Source organism: Cryptomeria japonica, chromosome 7 (genome assembly GCF_030272615.1).
Source record: "Cryptomeria japonica chromosome 7, Sugi_1.0, whole genome shotgun sequence".
Lineage (NCBI taxonomy): Eukaryota > Viridiplantae > Streptophyta > Pinopsida > Cupressales > Cupressaceae > Cryptomeria > Cryptomeria japonica.
In genome coordinates this window covers 823,318,346-823,342,219 of record NC_081411.1, presented here as the reverse complement: position 1 = coordinate 823,342,219, position 23,874 = coordinate 823,318,346, and the positions used below count along the sequence as shown (strand labels likewise).

Below are 23,874 nucleotides of genomic sequence, written 5' to 3'. Positions count from 1 at the left end.
AAAAAGAAATTATTTACTGCTAGCATTACCTCCACATCTCCCTTAGGGTTCCACGCTCGACGAGCCCACTACTCCAAAAACAAGAGAGAAAATCAATTCCTCATAAACTAATAGCTAAGTGCATGGTTGCTTATGTAATTAACATCTTTCGTTACAAAATTAAGATGAATCACCAAGACAATCAATCTTAGTTCACCGCACCTCCTACCATCCACGACATCACCTATATTATATTTTTCTAAGGTATATAATATTTTTTAAATTATATTATCACTAGACTAATATAATATAATATTCTAATTTATAATATTAATTAAGAAATATATAAAGATATCTTAATACTAATAATACATAATAATATACTCCTTAAATAATATCAATTTAATAATATTAATAATATATTAATACTATTTATTATTTAAAAAATATATAAATTATTAATAATATTAAAAAATAAAAACAATAATCATAATATATTCATCTTACAAGAATTTGTTAATTATCGTATCTTTAAATCTTTATCATTTCACATCTATCATCTACTCTTCAATTATCTACTCTTCAATTGAAAGTTCATCTATTGACTAACAAATACTATTATTTCAATATTATAAAAATATATTAAATAATTCAAAATATTTATTCATTCAACCAATCAGACAAATTATTAAAAACAATAATTTGATATATACTTGAGAGAACTATAAAAAAATCTCAATCTTTTAGCATTTTTTTACATTTATAAGCTAATCCATTTCATGGCACCCCGCCCTGAGTCTTTCTATTTCTCTGAAGTCTTTATATGTCCTCACTTGACCAATCGCTTAACAAAGGAGCTCTAGCTTAAAGATAAGTGGCTGATGTTCTTCTGTTCATCACACGATATTGGGTGTTTTATCCTCTAAAATCGATGGCGATGTTTCTAACAAAACGTATGCCACCCTCACACTCCACAATTATACAGGGTTGTGAGGATTAAATGGAATCTAGGATAGAAATTTAAGACATGTTTAGACATAATTCCATGTTTGTTCCATAACATTCATGGCTGGTAGCAATGGGATGCTCCTACGCAAATTCAGCCTTTCAAAACATTCGGGTTCTCTGGGTTTCCTCTCAAATAATTTATCTTCTCCAACAAGGTTATCTGGGCATGGCAATTACAGGCATTTACTGCTGAAGAAGAAAATATTTAAAGGAATACGAGCAAAAGATGAGAAGTGGGGAGGAGATAAATTGCCCCCCTTTGCCAATGGAAGTGCAGGGGTCGGGTGCCCTGTTCCTTTCGATCAGCAACCAGTCAATGAATATAAAAGCTTAGCTGAATCAGATTTATTCTCGTGGGCAAATGAAGATTTGGGCAAATATGGGCTGCGTCTTATGGGAATTGGGACAGCATTTACAGTATTTATAGGTATGTAACTTCAATATATCAGAGTTTGAAACGGGTTTTCTTCTGGATGTATGCCAAATAACGACATGAGGCACAATTATGCACATATTCATAAATCTGAACTAAAGAAAGATATTGAAATTAGCACAGCCATATAAATACTTGCAGTCATATCCTGATTAATGGAGTTTTAGATGAAGACAGTGAAACAAAACATGAGAACTCATTTTAAAGAGGGTTATGTAGAAAGTTAGAAACAATTTTCAAGTATGTTAATAGGCATCAATACGTCTCGTGCACAACTATACAAGCATTTCAAATCGTAACCAGTTACATAATCTTCAATCAGGATAACGAAATAAGCTTTTAGAATTTATATATTAAAATCAGATGCCTTTGAAAAAAATCTTCTAAAATAAGTTCTCTGACAGGTCTTTTGCACAACTGCATAAATATCTCATATCATATCATAAAAAACTTAAATCAAAACAATCAAACTTGAAATTTTTCTTTAAACTTGGATATCAGTAGAAGTAATCTTCTAAACTGTTAAATATATCTTGATGGGTCATACGGATCAATTTGGGCTGAAGGTTGCTAAAAGTCATTTCATGTTATCTTTACTCAGGATGGCCTGTGGCAAGCCTGAGCGTGAATCCCGATCAAGAGCTACTTAAATGCGGAGTTGGGGCTTTGTGCGGAGGTTTATTAGTTGTCACCATGGCTGCTATCCGAATGTATCTTGGATGGGCTTATGTTGGCAACCGACTTTTTAGCGCCACTGTTGAATGTATGTATGAGATTTCAGGTTTTTCCAATCCATAGCTTTGTAAGAAATATTTCCGTTAAACTACATTAGTATTTTGTAAACAATGTTTGGTTGGTATGACCCTCGCCATATGTGAAATACAGGGCCATACCTGAAATACAGGGCTGTTTAGGTGCACATCCATCCAAACACGTGCTCACCCAATATGCACCCTACCATGAACTGGCTGCATTTGGTGTTGCCTTTGCTTGAAGGGCACCTAAATCAGATTTACCTGGGTGTGCATTCCACCCAAAATTTGTTTATACTATGAATGCACTCACAACTGCTACAAACTGCCTCCCAAGAGTTACTCCACGTGCACAGTTTGCCTCGCTTACCCCCGGCATTTTCCCTGCATGAAATGCACTTAGTTCAGTGGCATGCCTCACACAAGTTTTGGTCACTCTGGACACATATCTGCTGAGAATAGAGATGCAACCAATATCCTTAACTTGGATGTGTTTCCCATACTTTCAATGTTCTTCATCAGTCCTATTTTTTCCAGTTTTTATTAACACATATTCTTTCATAATTCCAGCACAGCTGGCACAGCTGGACAGCATCTATGTTTTGGATGCCCCAGATGGGTGCTTTAGATCCATGCCTTGCTTATCTGGGCATTTATATCACTTGTTGTTCTTGACATAGCTTTGGGTTTTTACTTTTTAGGAATTGCGCATGCCACTTCATGATTTTTGTTTCTTTAGAGTTTCTTATTTATTTTGAGCTTTGCATTCATATTGTATACTTTTTCAACCAAGTACTCTTTTTATGTTCCATTGGCAGGTGTAGACTACTTGTAGGCATTGAACATATAATTTGAATTAAAATTATGTTTCGGTACATTTGAACAATATCTAGATTTTTTCATGAATACCTCATCCTGCTATACTTCTGGTTTTGCAGATGAGGAGACTGGGTGGTATGATGGAGAGGTGTGTATTGTGAATTTGCTGTAATATCCTTTATTTTTGTTTTAATGAATTCCAGCAATCAAAAGTTCTTTCTCTGAATGTAATAACCTTATATTTTTTCCAATTTGCATTTATGTGCCCTTTGGTATTCCTTTCTTTAATTTTCTTGGCTGACTTCATAGAAGAGTTAGTCATGGTCGAATTTGGAAGTTGCTCATAGATTGTTCCTTTTAGAGTTCAAATAAGTTTTAGCATAGATGTGTGAATTCAGTTTTTAAGTTTAACAGATTATTGGCATGAGACATACTTCTATTTCTTCTTTTCGTTTCCTTTTAAACATTGTGCTAATCACATCATTAGCAACTTGAGTTTGAAGATAGATGTGTGTTTAAACGCCGTTGGATTTTTATGGATGATTGAGTTGTTTCTTACTGGATGAGGTGTTACTGAAAGTACTTCTTTAAGCTGCCTGAAATGGTCAAAACAAAGAGGAAGGAGATATTTAAAAAGCTTCAATTTTCTTCAAAGAAATAAATTATTAATGCTACTAATGACCGAAACTTGTCAATTGGAAAGAAAAAGTAAATAGTCAAGATGCAGTGCCTATCCCTCTTCACTGCTTCAGTGAAATAAAAATAGTTTAATAGACTAAAACACAGCACAAATCCATTCCCCCAAAGCACAGGAGAATTTGAAATACCCTCAATGGTGCAACTCAAATGAGATCCAATGTAAGCAACATCTCTAGTTGTTCCTGCTTATCAGAAACATTTTTCAGCCTATTAATTTATGAGAAGTTCCCAAGCCAGAGTCTGCAATGCCTTTTGGGAAAGGAAGCTGGTGATGCCATCCTTGGTGGAGCCAGATTGCTATGTGCTCTCTTGGCAGTCAAGATTGATATTCCATTGGTGGTACTGATGAAGCTGGTAGGGTGGGTCTTTTGAGAAGTTTTGGACTTCTATCGTGAATATAGCTGTCATCCTGTGCTGCAGAAATTTTCTGTAGTCTCTCACTATTTCATGGACCGGCATAAAGCAATAATTCCTTAACTTTGGTGTCCACTGAATGGATGCATCAGTGTACCAGAGTTGCCTTTGCACAATGAGAGGGTGAGTGCAAACAATGAGTTCATACTGATTGCCTCTGGCAGTGCCATGAGATCAATTATCCTTGGCAGTAATTGTATTTAATTTTATCATTGGGCTTATGCATAAGTCAGAAACAAATAAATAGAATAAATAAAATATATCTTGTAATGCTTTCCTCAAAGGAGAAATTGATTTGACATGAGAATGCCTTCAAAATAAACTTGGATCTGGACATTTAAGTCTGCGATCAAGAAGTGATGATAAGATGAACATACAAGGTTGACTGGGTTAGAATTTGGTAGTTGCGAATCAGTATCTCAGGCTGAGCATTTTTTGGTGTGTGAGGAGAAATACATATAAATATGGCGACTTCAAACTAACAATTACGTTGAAATTTGAAAGTCCCTATAAAAGCGAGAAAAAATTATATTTGAGTATGTGCCCCAAGAGACAGAGGCTCAAAATATTAATGAATGAAGAGAACGCTTAGCTTTGAAAATCACAGCCAAGCCCTTCGTGAAAGACCCCAACTTCCCTAACCTGTGCTTAGAACTGATCTAATTAAAATTAAAATTAGTCTTAAGTCTTGTCTTTCATGCGAAAGTTTACGATAAACAAGTCCTAACATGGATGGCTATTTTGGGCATTTGATGCCTTGGGGGCAAGTGGCCCTTTCCAACTGATCTTCAGATTTCATCTAACCACAGAAAGGGCAGTTGACTCTTCTCCAGTTGAACTCAGTAATCATCCAGTAGCAAAAAGTACGATCAACCTTTATCTGTTTTGATTTTATGTCTCATTTGGGAAAAGAAAGGATGTCTAACCCCTCCATGTTCAAAATTCAATTTTCATGCAGGAAAAGAAGGTTGATCGATCCTTCTACAGCCTAACTTCAATTTGCACTTACGTAATACTTATCACAATTAAATATTGCGACAAATGTCAAGTTGAAGTTTTCAACATGAACCTTAGTTCATTTCAAATGCATTAAAGCTGTTACATATTTTTTGTTTTAGAGTTTCTAGCCCAGGAAAGCTTTTCCATGAGAATAATTGTTTTTTTTGTCTGATCCATTGTGTTCAATTTCTAGTTTTTGTATAGTTTATTCTCAGTAGCTGTTACATACAATTAATTTCTTTCTATTTAAAGAATCTATTTATTGGCTCACGCATAGTCATAGAATTAATTCCTCAACATTAGAAAGAAGTTCTGATTTGGGGCCATGCAATCATGGAGTTTGTGCTGTTATCTATTGAATATCTCATAATACATACTTCATGGAGATAGTAGGATCTACTTTATATTCATGCTAATCATGGAGTAAACATAGCATCCAAGTAGACATCCAATCACATTCTTAACACAAGTAAAAGATAAGGTATCTCTCTTCATCCAATTGAGCTAACTCCAGGAGATAGAAAAAGGTAGAGCCATCATGATGGTCTCATGTATCTGCCAAGTGGAGTACCACAATACCCCTTGTAAGAGATGAGGTAAGTTGTCAACACAATAATGCTAGGTCACTCAATGACCACAAAGGAGGCGAAACCAAAAATTCCCAGGAGCTACTTGTTGATGTGTCTTTTGTGCACGACCAAACACAGAATAAAATACCTAAAGGTACCTTATCCTCTCTTGAACAAAGTTTCCCGACTGCTGAAGATCTTGCCGAAGGATCAGTCGGAGTAACTCCAAGGTTCTGATATGTAGGTTCTCTACGTGTGGATAAGCTCTTTGCGGTACGATGTGATTTTGCTGGAATCACAAGGGGACTTACATTCGATAACCTGAACGTTTAATTTGCTGGAATCACAAGTCCTATTTACTAACTGGAAGATAAAGAAATGGCAAAAGATACAAGGTTCAGGAAGTCTACTCTAAGACCTAGAATGCGAGAAGATGGATGAATGACTAGGTGGAGTTTTACTGGGCTGGGTCTCACCATCAGGTTGAACAATTCAACACCAACTCAGTGCGATCTTCTAAGGGATGTTTCAAATATGTCCAAATCGTACACCATCACTAATCACCATTCAAGATAATGCGTGAACAACAGAGGTGTTATGACTCGGGATTAAGCTCGTTCTATGCCAGTTGACCACGCAAGGCGCTCTTACAATCAGCAAAAGGCTAGTGGTTTGGACTAGGTGGATTCCACGCGAGTACATTCAATAACTTCTTTCATTCAATTTAATTATCTATCATCTAAAATGAAGATTCAACAAGAGACCATGCATATTGCAAAGAAACAACACACTTCACCATAACTTCAATGAAAATGGAGTTTATTTACAATCAATGGCAACAGTTTCTTACCTTGTCCTCCTAATCTACTCTAATTGTTATTCTATCAGCTGACTATTCACTATTTCTAACTATTCCCCCCACTATTAACTATTAACCTTTACAAATGAGGAGCCAGGGCTTTATATAGAGAACCCTTTACAAACAGACGACTCTGATTGACTTAGAACCAATGGCTAGGATTAAAAGATAGAAACCCTAATTAGGGTTTGTTACAACAAACTTCGTCTAGCCAATGAGAAAATTACATTCCAAGGGTGAGGACCAATAGGAAGCAGGGGTAGGTACGTCGAAGTTTGTGCCACCTCTAGTAAATTAGGTACATTGAATCTAGTCATGCTGGGGTGGACCAATCCGACTAGAAGAATGATGACTGGGATGCCACCTTGTCTAACGCTTGTGACTTGGTTGATCCTCCTCTGTCCTTTGACATGATGAATGATGTATTTCCTTTGCTTGACCAGGCTTCCTTATTGTCAAGTCTTTCTTCCCCAGTAGCATATCTCACCTTGAAGTGCTGGCAAAGCCCTTTCTTTGTCATCTTGTGAAAGAATGAAGTCTTGAGGCTAGCTCGAACTTCTTGAACACCCCATAGTCTTCCAATGCTTCAAAGCACCTTGAGTCTTCCCTTTTGCCTGTGGAACGTCCTTGATGATGATGGACTGGAAGAGGTCGTCTTTGTCCTGGCCTGGTCTTCTTTCATCTGCAAAACAAACCAAAAGATGATTAAGGACACATAATAAATTCATTCTAACATAGCATTTTCTACCTTAAATCATCAACAAGAAGACATCAAAATGAAGTTTGCTCAGGATTCTCCCAAGGACAGGCCCTATAAGAATTTCGCTCTGGACCCTTTGGAAGGGTTAGGAGCGAAATTTGCATTCCTGGCCAATTTAGACCTCATTTCATCATTCCATAATCTTAGGCCTAGCCATCAAACATCTTGTCATCATAATCTCACAACTAGCCCTTTGCCTAGCTCGAACAGGGTGAAAAATAGGAGTTTCAAAGGATTTCGCCCTGGACCCTCTAGAAGGGGCAGGAATGAAATTTGCATTTTAGGACAAAATCTTCACAACTTGTGACCACAACTTGCTCAAATGCATGTCTAGGGATCCCTTTAATCTCAACCAACATCAAGCTTGATGCAAAACTAGAGAAAAATGGAGGTTTTAAGGATTTCGCTCTGGACCCTTTGGAAGGGTCAGGAGCGAAATTCTTGTTTTGGCTCAAGTTCTATCATTTCTCCACTTCAAAATGTCTTCCAAGGCAAGAATACACTAGTCTTCTCTCCACCAAGGCCTGGGAATCCATCTCTTGACCTTCATCATGAGCAAATTAGGTGAAATTGAGAATTTCTCTCTGGACCCTTTGGAAGGGTCAGGAGTGAAATTCATTCTTTAGCTCAAAATCCTTACCTCTTGGACTAACAACCTTCTCAAATGCATGCTTGTGGCAATATTTAAGTCCAATCCACCTTGATCACTATCCTGGCCTAGCACAAACTTGAAGGAAAAATGATATTTTGTGAATTTCGCTCTGGACCCTTTGGAAGGGTCAGGAGCGAAATTTAAGTTTTAGGCTTGATCCTTCATTTCCTTTACCTCAATTCACCTTACAAGGCAAGAATACCTCACTCCATCTTCAACCATGCCATAGGTATCAAAGTTTTAGCTTCACTCAAGGAGGAAAAGGGTGGTTTGAAGAATTTCGCTTTGGACCCTTTGGAAGGGTCAGAAGCGAAATTCATGTTTTGCTTGTTTTCCCTCACTCAACTCCATTCCTCTCACTTTGCCTCTCACCTCTGGATCTATCTCTCAACTTGCTTGACAACTTTGACTTGGCCTCAAAAATGGTTAAAAAGAGAATTTTGCTAAAAAACATGGCCAGGGACAAGACCTATAAGGGATTTTGCCCTGGACCTTCTAGAAGGGTCAGGAGCGAAATCCTTGTCCAAGCTTAGAATCTTCATTTTTGGAGGCAACAATCCATTCAAGGGCAATCCTTTGGGCATCCCCCAACTTTTCCCACCTTGGTCTAGGCTTAGCTTGGCATAAAAATGAAAGGAAAAGGGTGTTTTAAGGAATTTCGCTCTGGACCCTTTGGAAGGGTCAGGAGCGAATTTTTTATTTTGAGCTTATTCCTTCATTCCTCTCACTTCAATTCATCTTCGAAGGAAAGGTCACGCCACCTCACACCATAAAAACCAAAGACTTGACTGGCTTTGAAGGGAAAATAGGTGATTTTAAGAATTTCGCTTTGGACCCTTTGGAAGGGTCAATAGCGAAATTCATGTTTTTGCTCAATTCCTTCAAGTTTGAATATCACCAACAAGTCAAAGTCATGCCTAAAGACATCTCCCATCTTAATTTACCCTAGCCCATACTTGACTTAGCATAAAATTGAGAGAAAAGAGTGGTTTTGTGAAATTTCGCCCTAGACCCTTTGGAAGGGTCAGGAGCGAATTTCCCCTTCTAGGACAAAATCTCCTCCTTTTATTGCTTTCAATCATTCCCCAAGGCAAGAACATGTCCATCTATCTTCCAACATGCCTTGGACACTAAGAACATGGCCAAACAAGGAAGAAAATGAGGTCCATGGAGATTTTTGCTTTGGACCCTTAGGAAGGGTCAGGAGCGAAAATCATGTTCTAGGCTTGATTCTTCATTTCTTCAACTCCAATCTTCTCTGGAAGGCAAAAACACACCACTCTTCGCTCAAGGAACAAGGTTTGTGGCCTAAACATGGAAGCAAAAGAGGTTTATCAAGAATTTCGCTCTGGACCCTTTGGAAGGGTCAGGAGCAAAATTCCTACTTTGGGTTGGTTCTGACTACTCCGTCGCCTCAATCCAATTTTCAAAGGCAAGAACACATCAAAGTCTTTCCAACCATGCCACAAAACTCAAGAATTTGACCATCTCCAAGAAGAAAATATGAGTTTCCAAGAATTTCGCTCTGGACCCTTTGGAAGGGTCAGGAGCGAAATTCTAGTTTTAGGACAAAATCCTTCACATTTTTACATCCCATCACTTCAAAAGGCAAAGACATGTTAATCCACTTCAAAATATGTCCAAGGAACTAGAATGTTGGTCTAAACAAGGAAGAAAATGAGGTTTATGGGGAATTTCGCTCTGGACCCTTTGGAAGGGTCAGGAGCAAAATTCACATTTAGGCTCAAATCTTGACTTCATTTCTTACATTTCTTCATCCAAACAAGTGTTTTGCCCTCAATAATGTCTGGGAATGAATTAATTCTAAGCTTGGGTCAAAGTAGAATGTGTTATGGAGAATTTCGCTCTGGACCCTTTGGAAGGGTCAGGAGCGAAATTGAAATTCGCTTTGGACCCTTTGGAAGGGTTAGGAGCGAAATTTGACATTTTGGTCTCTCCGTCTGGATTAATATATGGAATATAACATTTAAGTATAAGTGACATTTCCTTATATCTTTCTTCCTTATACTTTAAGTTATATTCCATATATACTGTCAGGATGCTTGAGAGTGGTTTCGGACCTCCAGGAGTTATAATGCAAAATCTAGTTTTTGGAGGATTCTTCAATTTTCCAGACTTAGTCAAATTTCAGGACCAGGAAGACATTCCAGACTTAGCCAAATTTCAGGGCATTTGAAGATCAGGATGACATTCCAAACTTCATCACTCACCAACTGACCTAACTCAGACCTTCAAGGATGATATTCACTCACCAAGCTTCATTGACCTCCTGAAACTCAAACAAGACACAATTAGCAACAAGAGCAAAACTTTGTCCTAAGGAAGACTTTCAAAGAAACCCTAATTTTGGGGCCCCGTGGACTCACCTTGGCTCAAGCAGAGCCTGCCATCCTAGTGATCCCCCTGGCGACACTCAAAATGCAAAGGCTAACAGACAAAAACCCTAAAAACCTAGAAAACAAACCCCAGAAAGCAAAAAAAGTAGGGGTCCCCATTTGCAATGGGGCTATGTGTGAATACGTCACAACACTACTCAAGGATGAAACTCACGTCATAACTCATCACAATTCCCAACTCAAAGAAGGGCATGGAAAACAATGCACATACACACTTGTTCATGAAATACACAACATGTTTTCAATAGCATTAATTTGACAATTCACGAAGTACACTTTCATTCTTACATTCTTAAACATCATAATTCACACAAATTATTCAAATTTTCCAAAATATCAATTTATCAAAAACCAGGGATTTTTCCAATTCGCCATTAAAAAGCTTGAAAATTTACCCAAAGTAAAATTCTCAAAATTTGAAAATCTTAAGATACCCTTTTACTCCCAAGGTGCCCAACATCCATTCTAAGCTATAAAATTCAATTTCCATACAAATCCCAAAATTTTAGGCATTATAATGGCATTTGGGGAAAAACTCATAAAATTTTCTACAAAATAAATTCTACTCAATCATAATTGGAAAAGTAAAATGCATTGGGAATTTTTAGCACTTATCCAATCCTATTCCAAACAAGGAAAATGAAAAACAATGAATAAAAGAGGATGAATTACTAATTTACCTCATTTTTTTTGTTAAAATTTGAAATGGGAAGAACTTTAAGCACACCTCATGAATGCATAAATCCACACATGAGCATAATCTCCTGCCAGTTCCTAATCCAATGTTTCAAACCCCATCAAATTTGTGCTCCATTTGCCCCCACAATCAACAAAATAAAAATTGCCTAAGGAAAGGGTTTTTGCCCTCCCAATTTTCTTCCCCAAAAACAAATTATGAAAATGAAAATGCCCTTTTTCCTATTTCACCCTTTTCCAATTCTTACTTTTTGAAAATAAATAAAATAATCCATTTCCTTTATTTATCCCATTGATTACAAATAACCCTAACATTCTCCAAATCCAAGATAAACAATTAATTGTATCCATAATTGGTATTCAGCATTTAAATCTATATAAGCACAATATGAAAACACTTAATACACGTTTAAATCAACTATAACAAGCAATCTTGAGCCGAGATCTTTTTTGAAATATAATAACAACTTCATTTACGCTCTTTTCATGCAGACCCAATAATTCATTTAAATCCATAAAAGCATATTTTCATATTTAATTCACGAAAAATATGAATTTAACCAAATATTGAAACACCTATACTGGGCATTCAAAGATGACATTGGGTCTACATTGATAAACAAATAGGTTATCACACTCATATTGTGTACGACGGGTAAGGCAAATAATTAAGGCCAATGTGATACCTCCATATAACCTCCATCGAGGTAGGCTTAGACTTGTGAAGCTAGGTGAAGTCATACCCTGTATGTGTAACCACTTAACACACACGTCAAGCATACCTTCTCGATATATATGTCAATAGCTGAAGCATTGAATAATCACCCAACGTGGTCTAACATTGGTCTAACATTATATCCATTATTTCATTACATTTAAACAATACAATCATGATAGCCTTTGATTATAGCATGAATATTTATGCATATGATCATGAACTGAAACATAATAATAATAATTTGGACAAGACTGCAACACATACTTATATAATTAAACTCATCCAACAATATCATCAAAATATGATCACCTAGCCTCACAACATACATCTAGTGCAAACACATGCTTTTCCAGTATCCCGATTTTACCAGGCATATCATAATTGTTACCTCATCGTCTACCACCATCCTTTTGTTTCGTGCCTTGGTCACAACATAATGTTAGGGGTTTGTTTGGCCTTTTTTGGCTCAGGCCCATGGTCTACCTATTAGTTCGGAGGATATGTGTTAATTAATATCTATTTTAATATCTTTAGGTCATTGGGATCCCCTTTAGTGTCTTTAGGCTTCTCTTCTCCTTTGGTTATAAATCTTGGGAAAAAACTAATGTCTATATCACATTCGTAATCTCAAATAAATATAATGCTGAGAGCTGCCATTAACTCTCTGTCTTTACAATCAGATTTGCAGGTGTGAATCCACTTTGGGCAATTATTTTCATTTTAATATTTGTTTCTGTGGATTATTTTAGCATTCTTCTTCTTGGAATGTATCAAGTTTTCATATAGTTTAGATGGATGTTCTCTAGTTTTTGAGTTTTGTGGTTTATTATTAGGTCTCATGTTAGTAAGGTTACTTAAACTTTGTTATTGTCTCATTGTTTGCTTGCCTCTAGGAGCTACTTTATGGCATGCTATTTAAAATTATATTGTGTATTTAATGATTTTGAACACCTCAGTGAGGCTTTTGGTTTGTTTATGGCATACTCAACCAATGCTGGGCAATGGTTTTTTTTAGAGGTTTTCGTGTTTGCAAATGGCTCAGGTACTTTTTAAATGGTTTGGTATGGACTTGTTGCAAGCTTTGATACTGTCTTCTCTTGTTTACAAGAACATAACTTTACTGAGTCTTGGTCTTGGTATGGTCTGCATATGCTCAGTAAATTTGCTAAAAAAGGCAAATCTTGCCAATATGTGGCTTGAGTTCATCTGAGACAAACCTGGGATGTACTCAGGCATGATTTCTTGTGCCTGGGACGAACTTCAGGTGAACTCAGGGTCCCATGGATCTAATTTTTTGTTTCATAATGAAAAACTGGAAATAAAAGAAGTAAAAAAAGCTGTTTCAACTCTAAAAGCAACTACATTAGCTGCACTAACAACATATTAAACAAAAGAAAACAACTCTATTACCTTGCATTTGTTACACACCCAAAACTATAATGTTACTTATTGGTCAGGGCTACAACTCTGTTACTGTTTAAACATCATGTTCTTACTATTCACATACCTTAACAAGTGCTAGATAGCTATCAATAATATGAAGGAGCTTGCAACATGAAGGATATTCAATTCAAGTTTATTTTTGAAAGTTTGTTTCCATTCTGCATTAGAGCTTTTGCTTTTTAACGGTTTGTTATTTTTTTATAATAACATGATATTTTTTCAAGTAGTAGTAGCTTAGGGTTGGTTTTTTAATTTTAGTTTTTCAATTATTTTATTTTATTTTATTTTTACTGGTATTTATTACTTCAAAACTTGTAGATACTAGTATTTTGAAAGAATCACAAGAAGTTTTCTAGTTCTATGTGTCAAAGGTGGCTAAGGATTTCGAAAGCAACCCTTTTTTTAAGAGATACACCACAATTATTTAGCAACTTCCTTGAGGAAGGGATTATGCTTGGCTTTGCAACAATTGTTAGAATGAGTATAAGAACTCATGTAGTCAAATGAAGCCTATTTGTGTGTGATTTGTGGCCAGGGAATTAAAGTTTGTGAGGGGTTGATTGAACATGGGTTGACAAATACACAAATTCTTGTATGTATCAATAAGAAAGAGGAAGTAGACAAAGTGGCTAAAAAATACTGATCAAAGTCTCATTTTTTGTCCAAAAATGGATCTTGATTGAGCAAGCCACCTAGAATGCCATCTTCTATTCCATTAGTGGCTACCACACATTCATTTTTGGTGATATTGTCTTAAGAAGTACGTCTCTTACCTACAAAAGAATAAGAGATGCAAGCCCATTAGAAAGGGCATTGGAGATCAAACGATTGACAATTATAATGAATTCATTGCATATTATATTTATCCTAATGGGCTTATTTTTTAATCTCATAAGATTACCATGTTGGTGGAAAATAGTGTAGGGGATCAGTGAGGTCCCTTAAAGGTACATTGATTTTGGCTATGAAAAGGTGTGCACTGCCTTATTGGCCAAGGAAATAAATCATGTAGATATTTCATTGCAGCTCATTAGGGATTCATGAGTGGAAATGGAGTGTCCATCATTTGTGATGGATGGAAAGATTGTAAAAAGGTCACTAATTAACGTTGCTGTATTGTGCCCGAAAGGGGCAATTTATTGAGGATAGTTGGTTGTGAGGGTTGGGTGAAGGATGCATTTCATTGTCAATATCCTCATACGGTCCATTGCAATGGCCTACAAAATGTTGTCCAAGTCATAAGAGACAATGCTAAAAATTGCAAAGTTGTAGTGTGGCTGTAGAAGTGAGATACAGGCACATATTTTGGACACCACATGTCTTTCACTTGCTCAACTTGATGATGAAAAAGATGGACACCTAGATTGAACGGATAATCATAAAACTAGTGATGCAAAGATTGGCAAAAATTGTGATAGTTGCTGCTCACAGGGTAGGGCAATCTGAGTTGGTTTATATTGTTACTAAAAAAAAATTGGCACTTTTTTTGATAACTTAAAAACCTCAATTTAATTGGGGATAATTGGAACTCGTATTATTCAGAAAAATCACAATTTCTTAATGAAAAAATTGTGCACCTTAAATTTGTGGGTAGCTGAAAAAAGTAGAATAGTTTGTGTATGTGCATTCCAACTTGCATCTCATCTCACACAAGTGAGTTGAGTCAAAGGAGGGGGTGAGGGGGCATTGGGATGTAATGCTAGAGCATCTTAACTTGAATGCTTTCATTGCACAACTTTCCTTAGTCTTGATTGTTGATGATGGGCATGAGGTTACTACATAGAAAATACATGATGCAGCTAGTGGGGTGATCTTGGCATCGCCTATGGTTCTAATGAACCGATTGATTGCGTTGATGCTCATGATGAATAGCATTATGATGATTTATAATGAGTTTCCATGTGCAGTTGCACCATATTGATGTAGTTTCACCAAGAATTTGGTATTTGACATTGAATTATCAAATATCAGTTTTCGTTTGTAGCTAATGTTGTATATTTTGTTCAAATTTTGCATATATATATATATATATATATAATCCTTAATGTCATCCAAATGTTTAAACTTAAGTGGAACTTTCTGTGCCCATGCAATATGATTATGGGTTTGTAAATCTCAACCAATTCATAGTCTATGATTTCGATACTCTCAGTGATTTTATCTTCTGCACATAAAAAGTGAAGTCAGAGTTGTGTTTCATGTAGCTAATTTTAAATTTGACTAATTTGCATAAGTTGAACTTGCCAACATGTTGGCATACCTTTGATTTCCATCAAATTTCATATGCATTTCCAAAGAAGTTCAAATTCTTACAATGAAATTTTCTGTAATGGAATTCATATGTATTAAACTCTAAACTGGCTCTTAAGATATTCAATTTTATATCTTTCTTTCCTAGCAGGTTTGGGTGAAACCTCCTGAAGTTTTGGCACGAGACCGATTACTTGGTTCTTATTCAGTAAGTCTTGTTAGAAATTTTAAAGGTCAATTAAGAAATCTCATAATATTTTATAAATAGAAAATCCAACTTTATTTCTGCAATTCATGCAGGTGAAGCCAGTTCTGAACAGGGTGAAAATTACATTAGTTGTTCTTGCTATATTATTGTTTACTGGTATTGTTCTGTTTATTAGCCTTAAAAACCCAAAGTTAGATTCATCACTATCCGCGGAGGTTAATGAACCGTTTGGACAAAGAGCCTACAGTGATGCATCATCAAGATTATTTGAACCTGAAGCATTCACTGGTGAGGCTAAAGAATCCCAACTTGCTGATTACTGCAAATGAAATTTGATCATTTGTTTATGTGTCGCTTGTATATTACACACATTCAAATTAATTCTCTAATTTATGAATTGCCAAAGCCTTTTTAATATATTCCTTCTTAATGTGGAAATTGATGAGGTATTTGAACGAAGTGTCTATACTTGCATCAGCAAGATTGTCTGAACTTTTGCAATAAAGAATTCAATGGCAGGAGAAGAATCTTAACTTGAGTATCTTGTCATTCATATATATTAGATTTCCACAATCCATGATAATTAAGTAAACAGCTTCTGGATTTGATTGTGTGCAAGTTTTTAATCATCAAGGTTTCAGATCACACTCTGTGATCCATCATCAGGATGTATGAGAGATCAAGGAGATGAAAAATGGTGTTATTTGGATGGTGCATGTAGATATATTTATCATCTTGATTCTTGGGAATTGTTGTCTCAGTTAGAATATGATTGAGTGCATTGTTTATTTCATAATTTCCTTTACAAGACAATATATAGGATGGCATATTCATGATCTCTTTCATGTATCTTGTTTATCTTTTCTGAAGAACACATTTATTATTTATATGAAGTATTTTGCCTTTTCTGGAGCACCATCTAACCTTCGGATCTCTGTCCATATTGTGGAATATGGATTAATAATTTAATTGACTTATTTGAAAAATATTGACAACCCTTATCATCAACATAGGACTAACATATTCTCTTTTGTGTAAATAATTTTTGGATGCCGTAAACACCATCTGAGGTTCATCAGTTCTGTTAATGCAGGATTGGAGGATATTGACTGTCTTTTAATACAGAGCTAGTACTAATCTTGAGAAATTGGAGATTAATTATTATTTCTGAAATCGTACATATTATATCATGCCATGAATAAAAGGGATATAAAGAAAATATTTGTTACATCTTTATTGAAGGATATCTGGAAAATAATGTAAAGGGATTTGGCAGAATCTTTTCTATTGGTTTTCTGTTAAGATAACCATGTAATCTTCTTTTACCCAGATTTTTTAAGGTCTTCTCTTGCAGTGTACATGTGTGAATATTTGAATCAAACTTATTCTCTTGTTCTTTTCCTATCCACACGGAATATAATCATGTTATTTATGTACTCAAAAAGTCACACAAGTGATAAAGTAACATCCCATCATCTATATCTAGATCTTATGGAGATTGTTGATTCTATTACCGCAGAAATCCATGAATTAAATTATTTGAGGAACATTGACCCCAACCATTTACAGAGCTAGTTATGTTCTTGAGAATTTGAAGATGTAGCAATTTTTTTTGAAATTAGATATTTCATATCATATCATATAGAATATAACAGTTACTCAGAAAGCAAAACTGTGATAAATATAGACTTCTACATAAAAATGTTCTTGAAGCATCTACCGGTTGACAACTTTTGTTGCAGATTTTCTTACTTGCTCCGTTCTCCACCTCTTACTTCTGTTAATGCTATTTGTTGACATTTTGTGCCCCCTTTATTGCCCATCAATTATAGCCGTTCCAAGATATTATAATGGGTTTATCCTTCTCAAATTTGTCCTTGGTGGTTGTATTTTCCCTATCCTAAGCTTCAATAAAAAAACCCATTTGAAAAACTCCCAGTGATGGTTAAGTTTTGGGACTAATTCTTTTTTCAGGTTCCTAGGGATGTCTGGACCAAGTCCAAATGTCCTTGATCCTTCTAGGTTCCTTGTTCCCCTTCTTTTGTTTTTTGGCCCCTAGGGAACTTCGGGTTCCCCAAGGATGTTTGGACGAAGTCCAAATGCCCCTAATTCTGCTGGTTTCCTCGTGTCCCTTCTTCCATTTTTTGGCCCTTGGGGGATTTTAGGTTCCTCAAGGATGTCTGGACCAGCTCCAAATGTCCTTGATCCTTCTGGGTTCCTGTTGTGACGTATTCACACATCACCCCATTGCAAATGGGGACCCCTACTTTTTGCTTTCTGGAGTTTGTTTTTCTAGGTTTCTTGGGGTTTGTCTGCTAGCCTTTGCATGCTGAGTGTTGCCAGAGGGATCACTACGATGGTAGGCTCTACTTGAGCCAGGGTGAGTCCGCGGGGCCCCAGAATTAGGGTTTCTTTGAGAGTCTTCCTTAGGGCCTGGTTTTGCTGTTGTTGCTAATTGTGTCTTGCTTGGTGAGTGATTATCATTCTTGAAGGTCCGAGCTAGGTCAAGTTGTTGAGTGATGAAGTCTGGAATGTCCTGATCCTGAAATTTGGCTAAGTCTGGAATGTCCTGATCTTGAAATTTGACCAAGTCTGGAAAACTAAAGAATCCTCCAAAAACTAGATTTTGCAATATAACTCATGGAGGTCCGAAACCACTCTCAAACATCCTGACAGTATATATGGAATATAACTTAAAGTATAAGAAAGACCCTTATATCTTTCTTCTTTCTTATTCTTAAATGTTATATTCCATAAAATGATCCTGATGGAGAGACCAAAATGTCAAATTTCACTCCTGACCCTTCCAAAGGGTCCAGAGCGAAATTCTCCATAAGACATTCTACTTTGACCAAAACCTAGAACTAACGCATTCCTAGGCTTGAATGAAGGTAAAAACGCTTGTTTGAATGAGGAAATGTGAAAATGAAGTCAAGATTTGAGCCCAAGGATGATTTTTGCTCATGACCCTTCCAAGGGGTCCAGAGCGAAATTCATTTTTCTCCACTTTGCTCTTTGACATGACCAAGTTTGTTGACTTCTAGGGCGTGATGGGAAGGTTTTGATGCACATTTGTCTTTGAGAGGAGATTTGAGGTGACAAAATGATGGAAATTAGCCTAAAGTAGGAATTTTGCTCTTGACCCTTCCAAAGGGTCCAGAGCGAAATTCTTGAAAACCTCATTTTCTCCCTTGTTTAGACCAACGTTCTAGTTTTGAGGTGATGGGATGTGAAAATGTGAAGGATTTTGGCCAAGATTAGGAATTTCGCTCCTGACCCTTCCAAAGGGTTCGGAGCGAAATTTTTGAAAGCACTCATTTTCCCTCTAGCCAAAGTCAGGATCTTGGTGGAGATGCAAGAGAAAGTAGTCTATGTTTGCCTCCAAAGGAAGATTAGAGTTTGAAAAATCAAGAATCAAGGTCAAAACATGATTTTCGCTCCTGACCCTTCCAAAGGGTCTAGAGCGAAAATCCTTATATCTCTTGTTTTCTTCCTTGTTTTGGCTAGGCGTTGGCATGATGAAGGAGGAATTAGTATGTTCTTGCCCTGAGAGGGAGTGGGATGCTTTAGAAAATCAAGTTTTTGCCTAGGAGATGAATTTCGCTCTTGACCCTTCCAAAGGGTCCAGAGCAAAATTCATTATATACTTCATTTGCTCCCTTGTTTTAGCTTGAAACCTTGCTCCTTAGATGAAGAATGATCTATGTTTTCTCCCAAATGAGATTGAAAGTTTGAAAATTGAACAAACAAGCCCAAATCATGATTTTCGCTCCTGACCCTTCCAAAGGGTCCAGAGCGAAAATCTTCTTAGACCTCATTCCCTTCCTTGTTTGACCAAATTTTGATTTGCAAGGTATCTTGAAAGGAAGAATGGACATGTTTGTCCTTTGGAAATGTTTGAAAGCATTGAAAAATGAAGGATTTTAGCCAAGAGGGTGAATTTCGCTCTTGACCCTTCCAAAGGGTCCAGAGCGAAATTCTTGGAAACTCATATTTTTTTCTTGGAGATGGTCAAATTCTTGAGTTTTATGGCGTGGTTAAAAGGAATTTGATGTGTTCTTGCCTTTGAATATTGGATTGAGGTAATGGAGTAGTCAAAACAAGCTCAAAATAGGAAATTCGCTCCTGACCCTTCTAAAGGGTCCAGAGCGAAATTCCTAAAATCCCTTATTTTCCTAGCAAAGTCAAGTCAAACTTGGGGTTTTGTAGCTTGGATGGGTGAGGAGAAGTGTTTTCTTGCCTTTTAAGGTGGATTCAAGTTGAAATGATGGAGGAATAAGCCTAAAACAAGATTTTCGCTCCTGACCCTTCCAAAGGGTCCAGAGCGAAAATCCTAAAACCCATCATTTTCTCCAAAATTTGTACCAAGCCATGCCTAGACCAAGGTGATGGATGCCCTTGAGATTGTCCTTGAATTGATTGTTGTCTCAAAAAATTATGATTTTGGGCTAGAAAGGGAAATTCGCTCCTGACCCTTCCAGAGGGTCCAGGGCGAAATTGTGCAAAACCTATCTTTCCCCTTAGTTTCATGCCAAATCTAGTGTGAATCATGATCAAAGAAGGCCTTAGGAATGACTTCAAATTGCCAACGATTATCAAGTTTGAAGGAACTGGCCCAAATGATGAAAATCGCTCCTGACCCTTCCAAAGGGTCCAAGGCGAAAATTCTTCAACCACCTATTTTCCCTTGCAAAATCAAGTCAAACTTGGGTTGGATGTGAGAGGAGAAGTGTTTTCTAGCCTTTTGAGGTGAATTCAACTTGAAATGATGGAGGAATAAGCCTAAATTAAGAAATTCGCTCCTGACCCTTCCAGAGGGTCCAGGGCAAAATTTCACCAAAACCACCTTTTTTCCAAATTTGTGACAAGACAATTGCAAACTAAAGTGAATTGGGATGGAATAAGTCTTTAGGAATAACTTCAAGTTGCTAGGAAACATTGAAATTGAAGGAATTGAGCCAAATCAAGAATTTCGCTCTTGACCCTTCCAAAGGGTCTAGAGCGAAATTCTAAAATCCACTTATTCCTTTCACATTTAGACCAAGCCAGGCTTGGACAAGGATGATAGAAGCCCTTGAGATTGCCCTTGAATGGATTTTGGTCTCCAAAAATGATGATTTTGGGCTAGAGGAAGAAATTCGCTCCTGACCCTTCCAAAGGGTCCAGAGCGAAAAACACTAAAACCATCCTTTTCTCCAAATTTTGTGCTAAGTCTGGACTAGGGTGAGAAAAACTATTTGGAATACCTTGGAAAGATGTTTGACCATCAAAAGTGTGAATTTTGAGCTAAAATGAGAATTTCGCTCCTGACCCTTCCAAAGGGTCCAGGGCGAAATCTTTTGAAACTCCTATTTTTCGCCTTGTTCGGGCCAATCAAAGGGCTAGTTGTGAGGTGATGTTGAAAAGAGGTCTAAATTGGCCAGGAATGCAAATTTTGCTCCTGACCCTTCCAGAGGGTCCAGAGCCGAAATTCTTATAGGGCCTGTCCTTGGGGAGAATCTTGAGCAAGCTTCATTTTAATATCTTTTGTTGATGATTTAAGGTATAAAATGCTATGTTAGAATAAATATATTATGTGTCCTTAATCATTTTATGGTTTGTCTTGCAGGTGAAAGAAGACCAAGCCAGGGCAGGGACGACCTCCTCCAGTCCAACATCAGCAGGGACGACCTCCTCTAGTCCAGCATCATCAAGGACGACCTCTTCCAGTCCAACATTTGAAGGAAAGGTACACCATCCATCCTGCACATCAAAGACAAAGGAGGTTAAAGAAAGGGTCCATTGGAGAAGCAGATAGTCTCAAAAGAGTTAATTAAAGTTAGCTTCTCAGCATCATCAAATTGAACATCAACCAAGTTGCAAGTGTCTGACAAGGTGGCATCCTAGTCATCACTCCTCCAGTCAGATTGGTCCATCTCAGTGTGTCCAGATTCAATGTACCTGACTCCTCAAAGATGACACAAACTTCGATGTACCTACCCCGGTTATCCATTGGTCGAATATTCCAAAGAAGACATGTGTCCAAATAATGCAATTATTTCATTGGTCAGAATTGAGTTTGTTGTAACAAACCCTAATTAGGGTTTTCATTGTAAAATCTCGGCCATTGATTTCAAGTTGATCTAAGCCATTGAATTGTATCGAGGGCGCTATACAAGTCCTAGCTCTTCATTTGTAAAGAATAATAGTTAGTCAGTAGTTAGAAGGTGAATAGTTAGTTAATAGTGAATAGTCAGTCGATTGAATAGCAATTAGAGTAGAATAGAAGAGAAGGCAAGGATTGTTGCCAAGATGTTGTTGTAAAAGACTTGTAAACTTCATTAAAGAAATGGTGAAATCTATGGGTCGATTCAACAATTTGCATGGTCTTTATACTTCTCAGATTTGTTATTTCATGTTATTAGATGAATGGAAGAAATGTGTTTGATTGATGGTGAAATTTGTTTATCCATACTACTAGCAGTTTGTTGATTGCAGACTTGCCTTGTGTAGTCAACTGGAATCATTCAGCTTAAGCTTAACTTCAATTGTCGCTTCTTCATTGATATGCATTACCCTGATGGTGTCTATGCTTGTAGCGATGATATGGACATCATAAAGCTTTCCTCCGAAGATCGCACTAACCTTGTGGAGATGGTCCTGGGATGTCAAAACAAGACTTAGTTAGAATTTCATCAAAGGTTATTCATTGCTCCTACATTCTTAGCGTCAGAATTAGATCCTTTCCTCGCCCTCATCCTTTTCCTTTTTTTTCAAAATCTAGACTAGTGAAATCCTATGTTCCAGTAATATTCAAAGCGAATCAGACATTCAGTTATCAAGTGTAAGTCCCCTTGTGATTCTAGCAAAATCACATCATACCACAGAGAGCTTATCCACGAGTAGAGAACCTACATACAAGAACCTTGGAGTTGCCTCGACTGATCCTTCGGCGAGATCTTCAACAGTCAGGAAACTTTGCTCAAGAGAGGATAAGGTACCTTTAGGTATTTTATTCTGTGTTCGCATGTGCATGAAAAACACATCAACAGTTCCTCGTTCCCTTTCTTCCATTTTTTGTTCCTAGGGGATTTCCGGTTCTCCAAGGATGTCTGGACCAAGTCCAAATTTCCTTGATCCTTTTGGGTTCCCTATTCCCTTTCTTCCGTTTTTTGGTCTCTACGGGATTTCGGCTTCCCCAAGGATGTCAAGATGTTTTTGTCAAATTTTCACGTTTTGATCTAGAAATCGCCATTAATGCTGCAATGGCTCCCACAACTACCAAAGCTTGATTTTTGGAGGTACATCAAGGGTTTTAAATGCCTTTTTAAATGGATCTAAGCAAGTATATGAGGCCCATGCTCATTTATTGTATTGTAAACTCCTAATTGTTAGAGGGCCATTCTTGTTGTATTTTTTGTAGTTGATTTCATAGGGGTTTCTGCACTACTTCCATGGATTCATCAATGTAGGGGCATGGCTAAGGTTTTAGGGATGTTTTCCTCTCCTTTTCAGTTCAAGTTTGAGGGAAACATGTTTTCATATGATTGGTTTCATAGGAAATTGGGGTTTTTTGCCCATTCTCATGCACAATCTTTTTTTGGGCTTAGTAGATAAATAAAAGACAATTTTGTGCTCATTGTAAGGGTTCTTTGAAGTTTCTCTTGTAGATACATGCATTTACCTTAGCACTTATTACAATTGTAAATTGGCTCTAAGCCTCTGAATGAATAGAAACTATCATTTTACCTCTTCACTATTGGAATATGTTGTGTAAAAGCTCATTAGCTTCTTGTTGAATGATTGTTTTATTACTTCCAAGATGTGTGCTATGTTTTTGATATTAAGATGTGTGCTATGTTAATCTTGTTTATAGAGGCTAACTATGGAACCTCTCTTCCCCTTTAGCATTTGTCAAACCCTAACCTTCATAGTCACCCCTAGGAACTAGTATAATAGAGAACTGTGTAAGTTTTTTCTAGTAGTTTGATTGATTCTCTAAGTTTTAATGAGCAGGAAGAAACAACTCTAATTTAGGTGCATCACCACCTATTTCATTTATTGCATTTCTTCTTGCCCTTTTCTTCTACAATTTAATAGAAAAGATTTAGTTGAAGGGTTTATTTAGTGTTGGGTTGGATCAACACTTTGCATCTGGATTTGAGAGGAAGCCAATGTTCTTCAGAGATCTGACCTCATTTGTAAGGTTCCACATCTTGA

The 23,874-nt window shown here is 36.8% G+C and overlaps 1 protein-coding gene across 1 annotated transcript; it reads left to right on the top strand.

The window, feature by feature from the left end:
* The first annotated feature begins 832 nt into the window (after positions 1-832).
* LOC131038973 (uncharacterized protein ycf36) lies at positions 833-16,213 on the top strand. The gene is made up of 5 exons (XM_057971602.2): positions 833-1,414; positions 2,022-2,183; positions 3,111-3,139; positions 15,619-15,675; positions 15,768-16,213. Exons 1-5 carry the CDS (start codon positions 1,045-1,047, stop codon positions 16,002-16,004), a joined length of 855 nt encoding a protein of 284 aa, XP_057827585.2. The 5' UTR covers positions 833-1,044; the 3' UTR covers positions 16,005-16,213.
* The last annotated feature ends 7,661 nt before the right edge of the window (positions 16,214-23,874 follow it).

Excerpts from the sequence above, each read along its gene's own strand:
- LOC131038973 (XM_057971602.2), top strand. The coding sequence starts at position 1,045 with ATGGCTGGTAGCAATGGGATGCTCCTACGCAAATTCAGCCTTTCAAAA. Across the intron at positions 1,415-2,021 it reads AGCATTTACAGTATTTATAG|GATGGCCTGTGGCAAGCCTG; the intron begins GTATGTAACTTC and ends ATCTTTACTCAG. Across the intron at positions 3,140-15,618 it reads CTGGGTGGTATGATGGAGAG|GTTTGGGTGAAACCTCCTGA; the intron begins GTGTGTATTGTG and ends CTTTCCTAGCAG.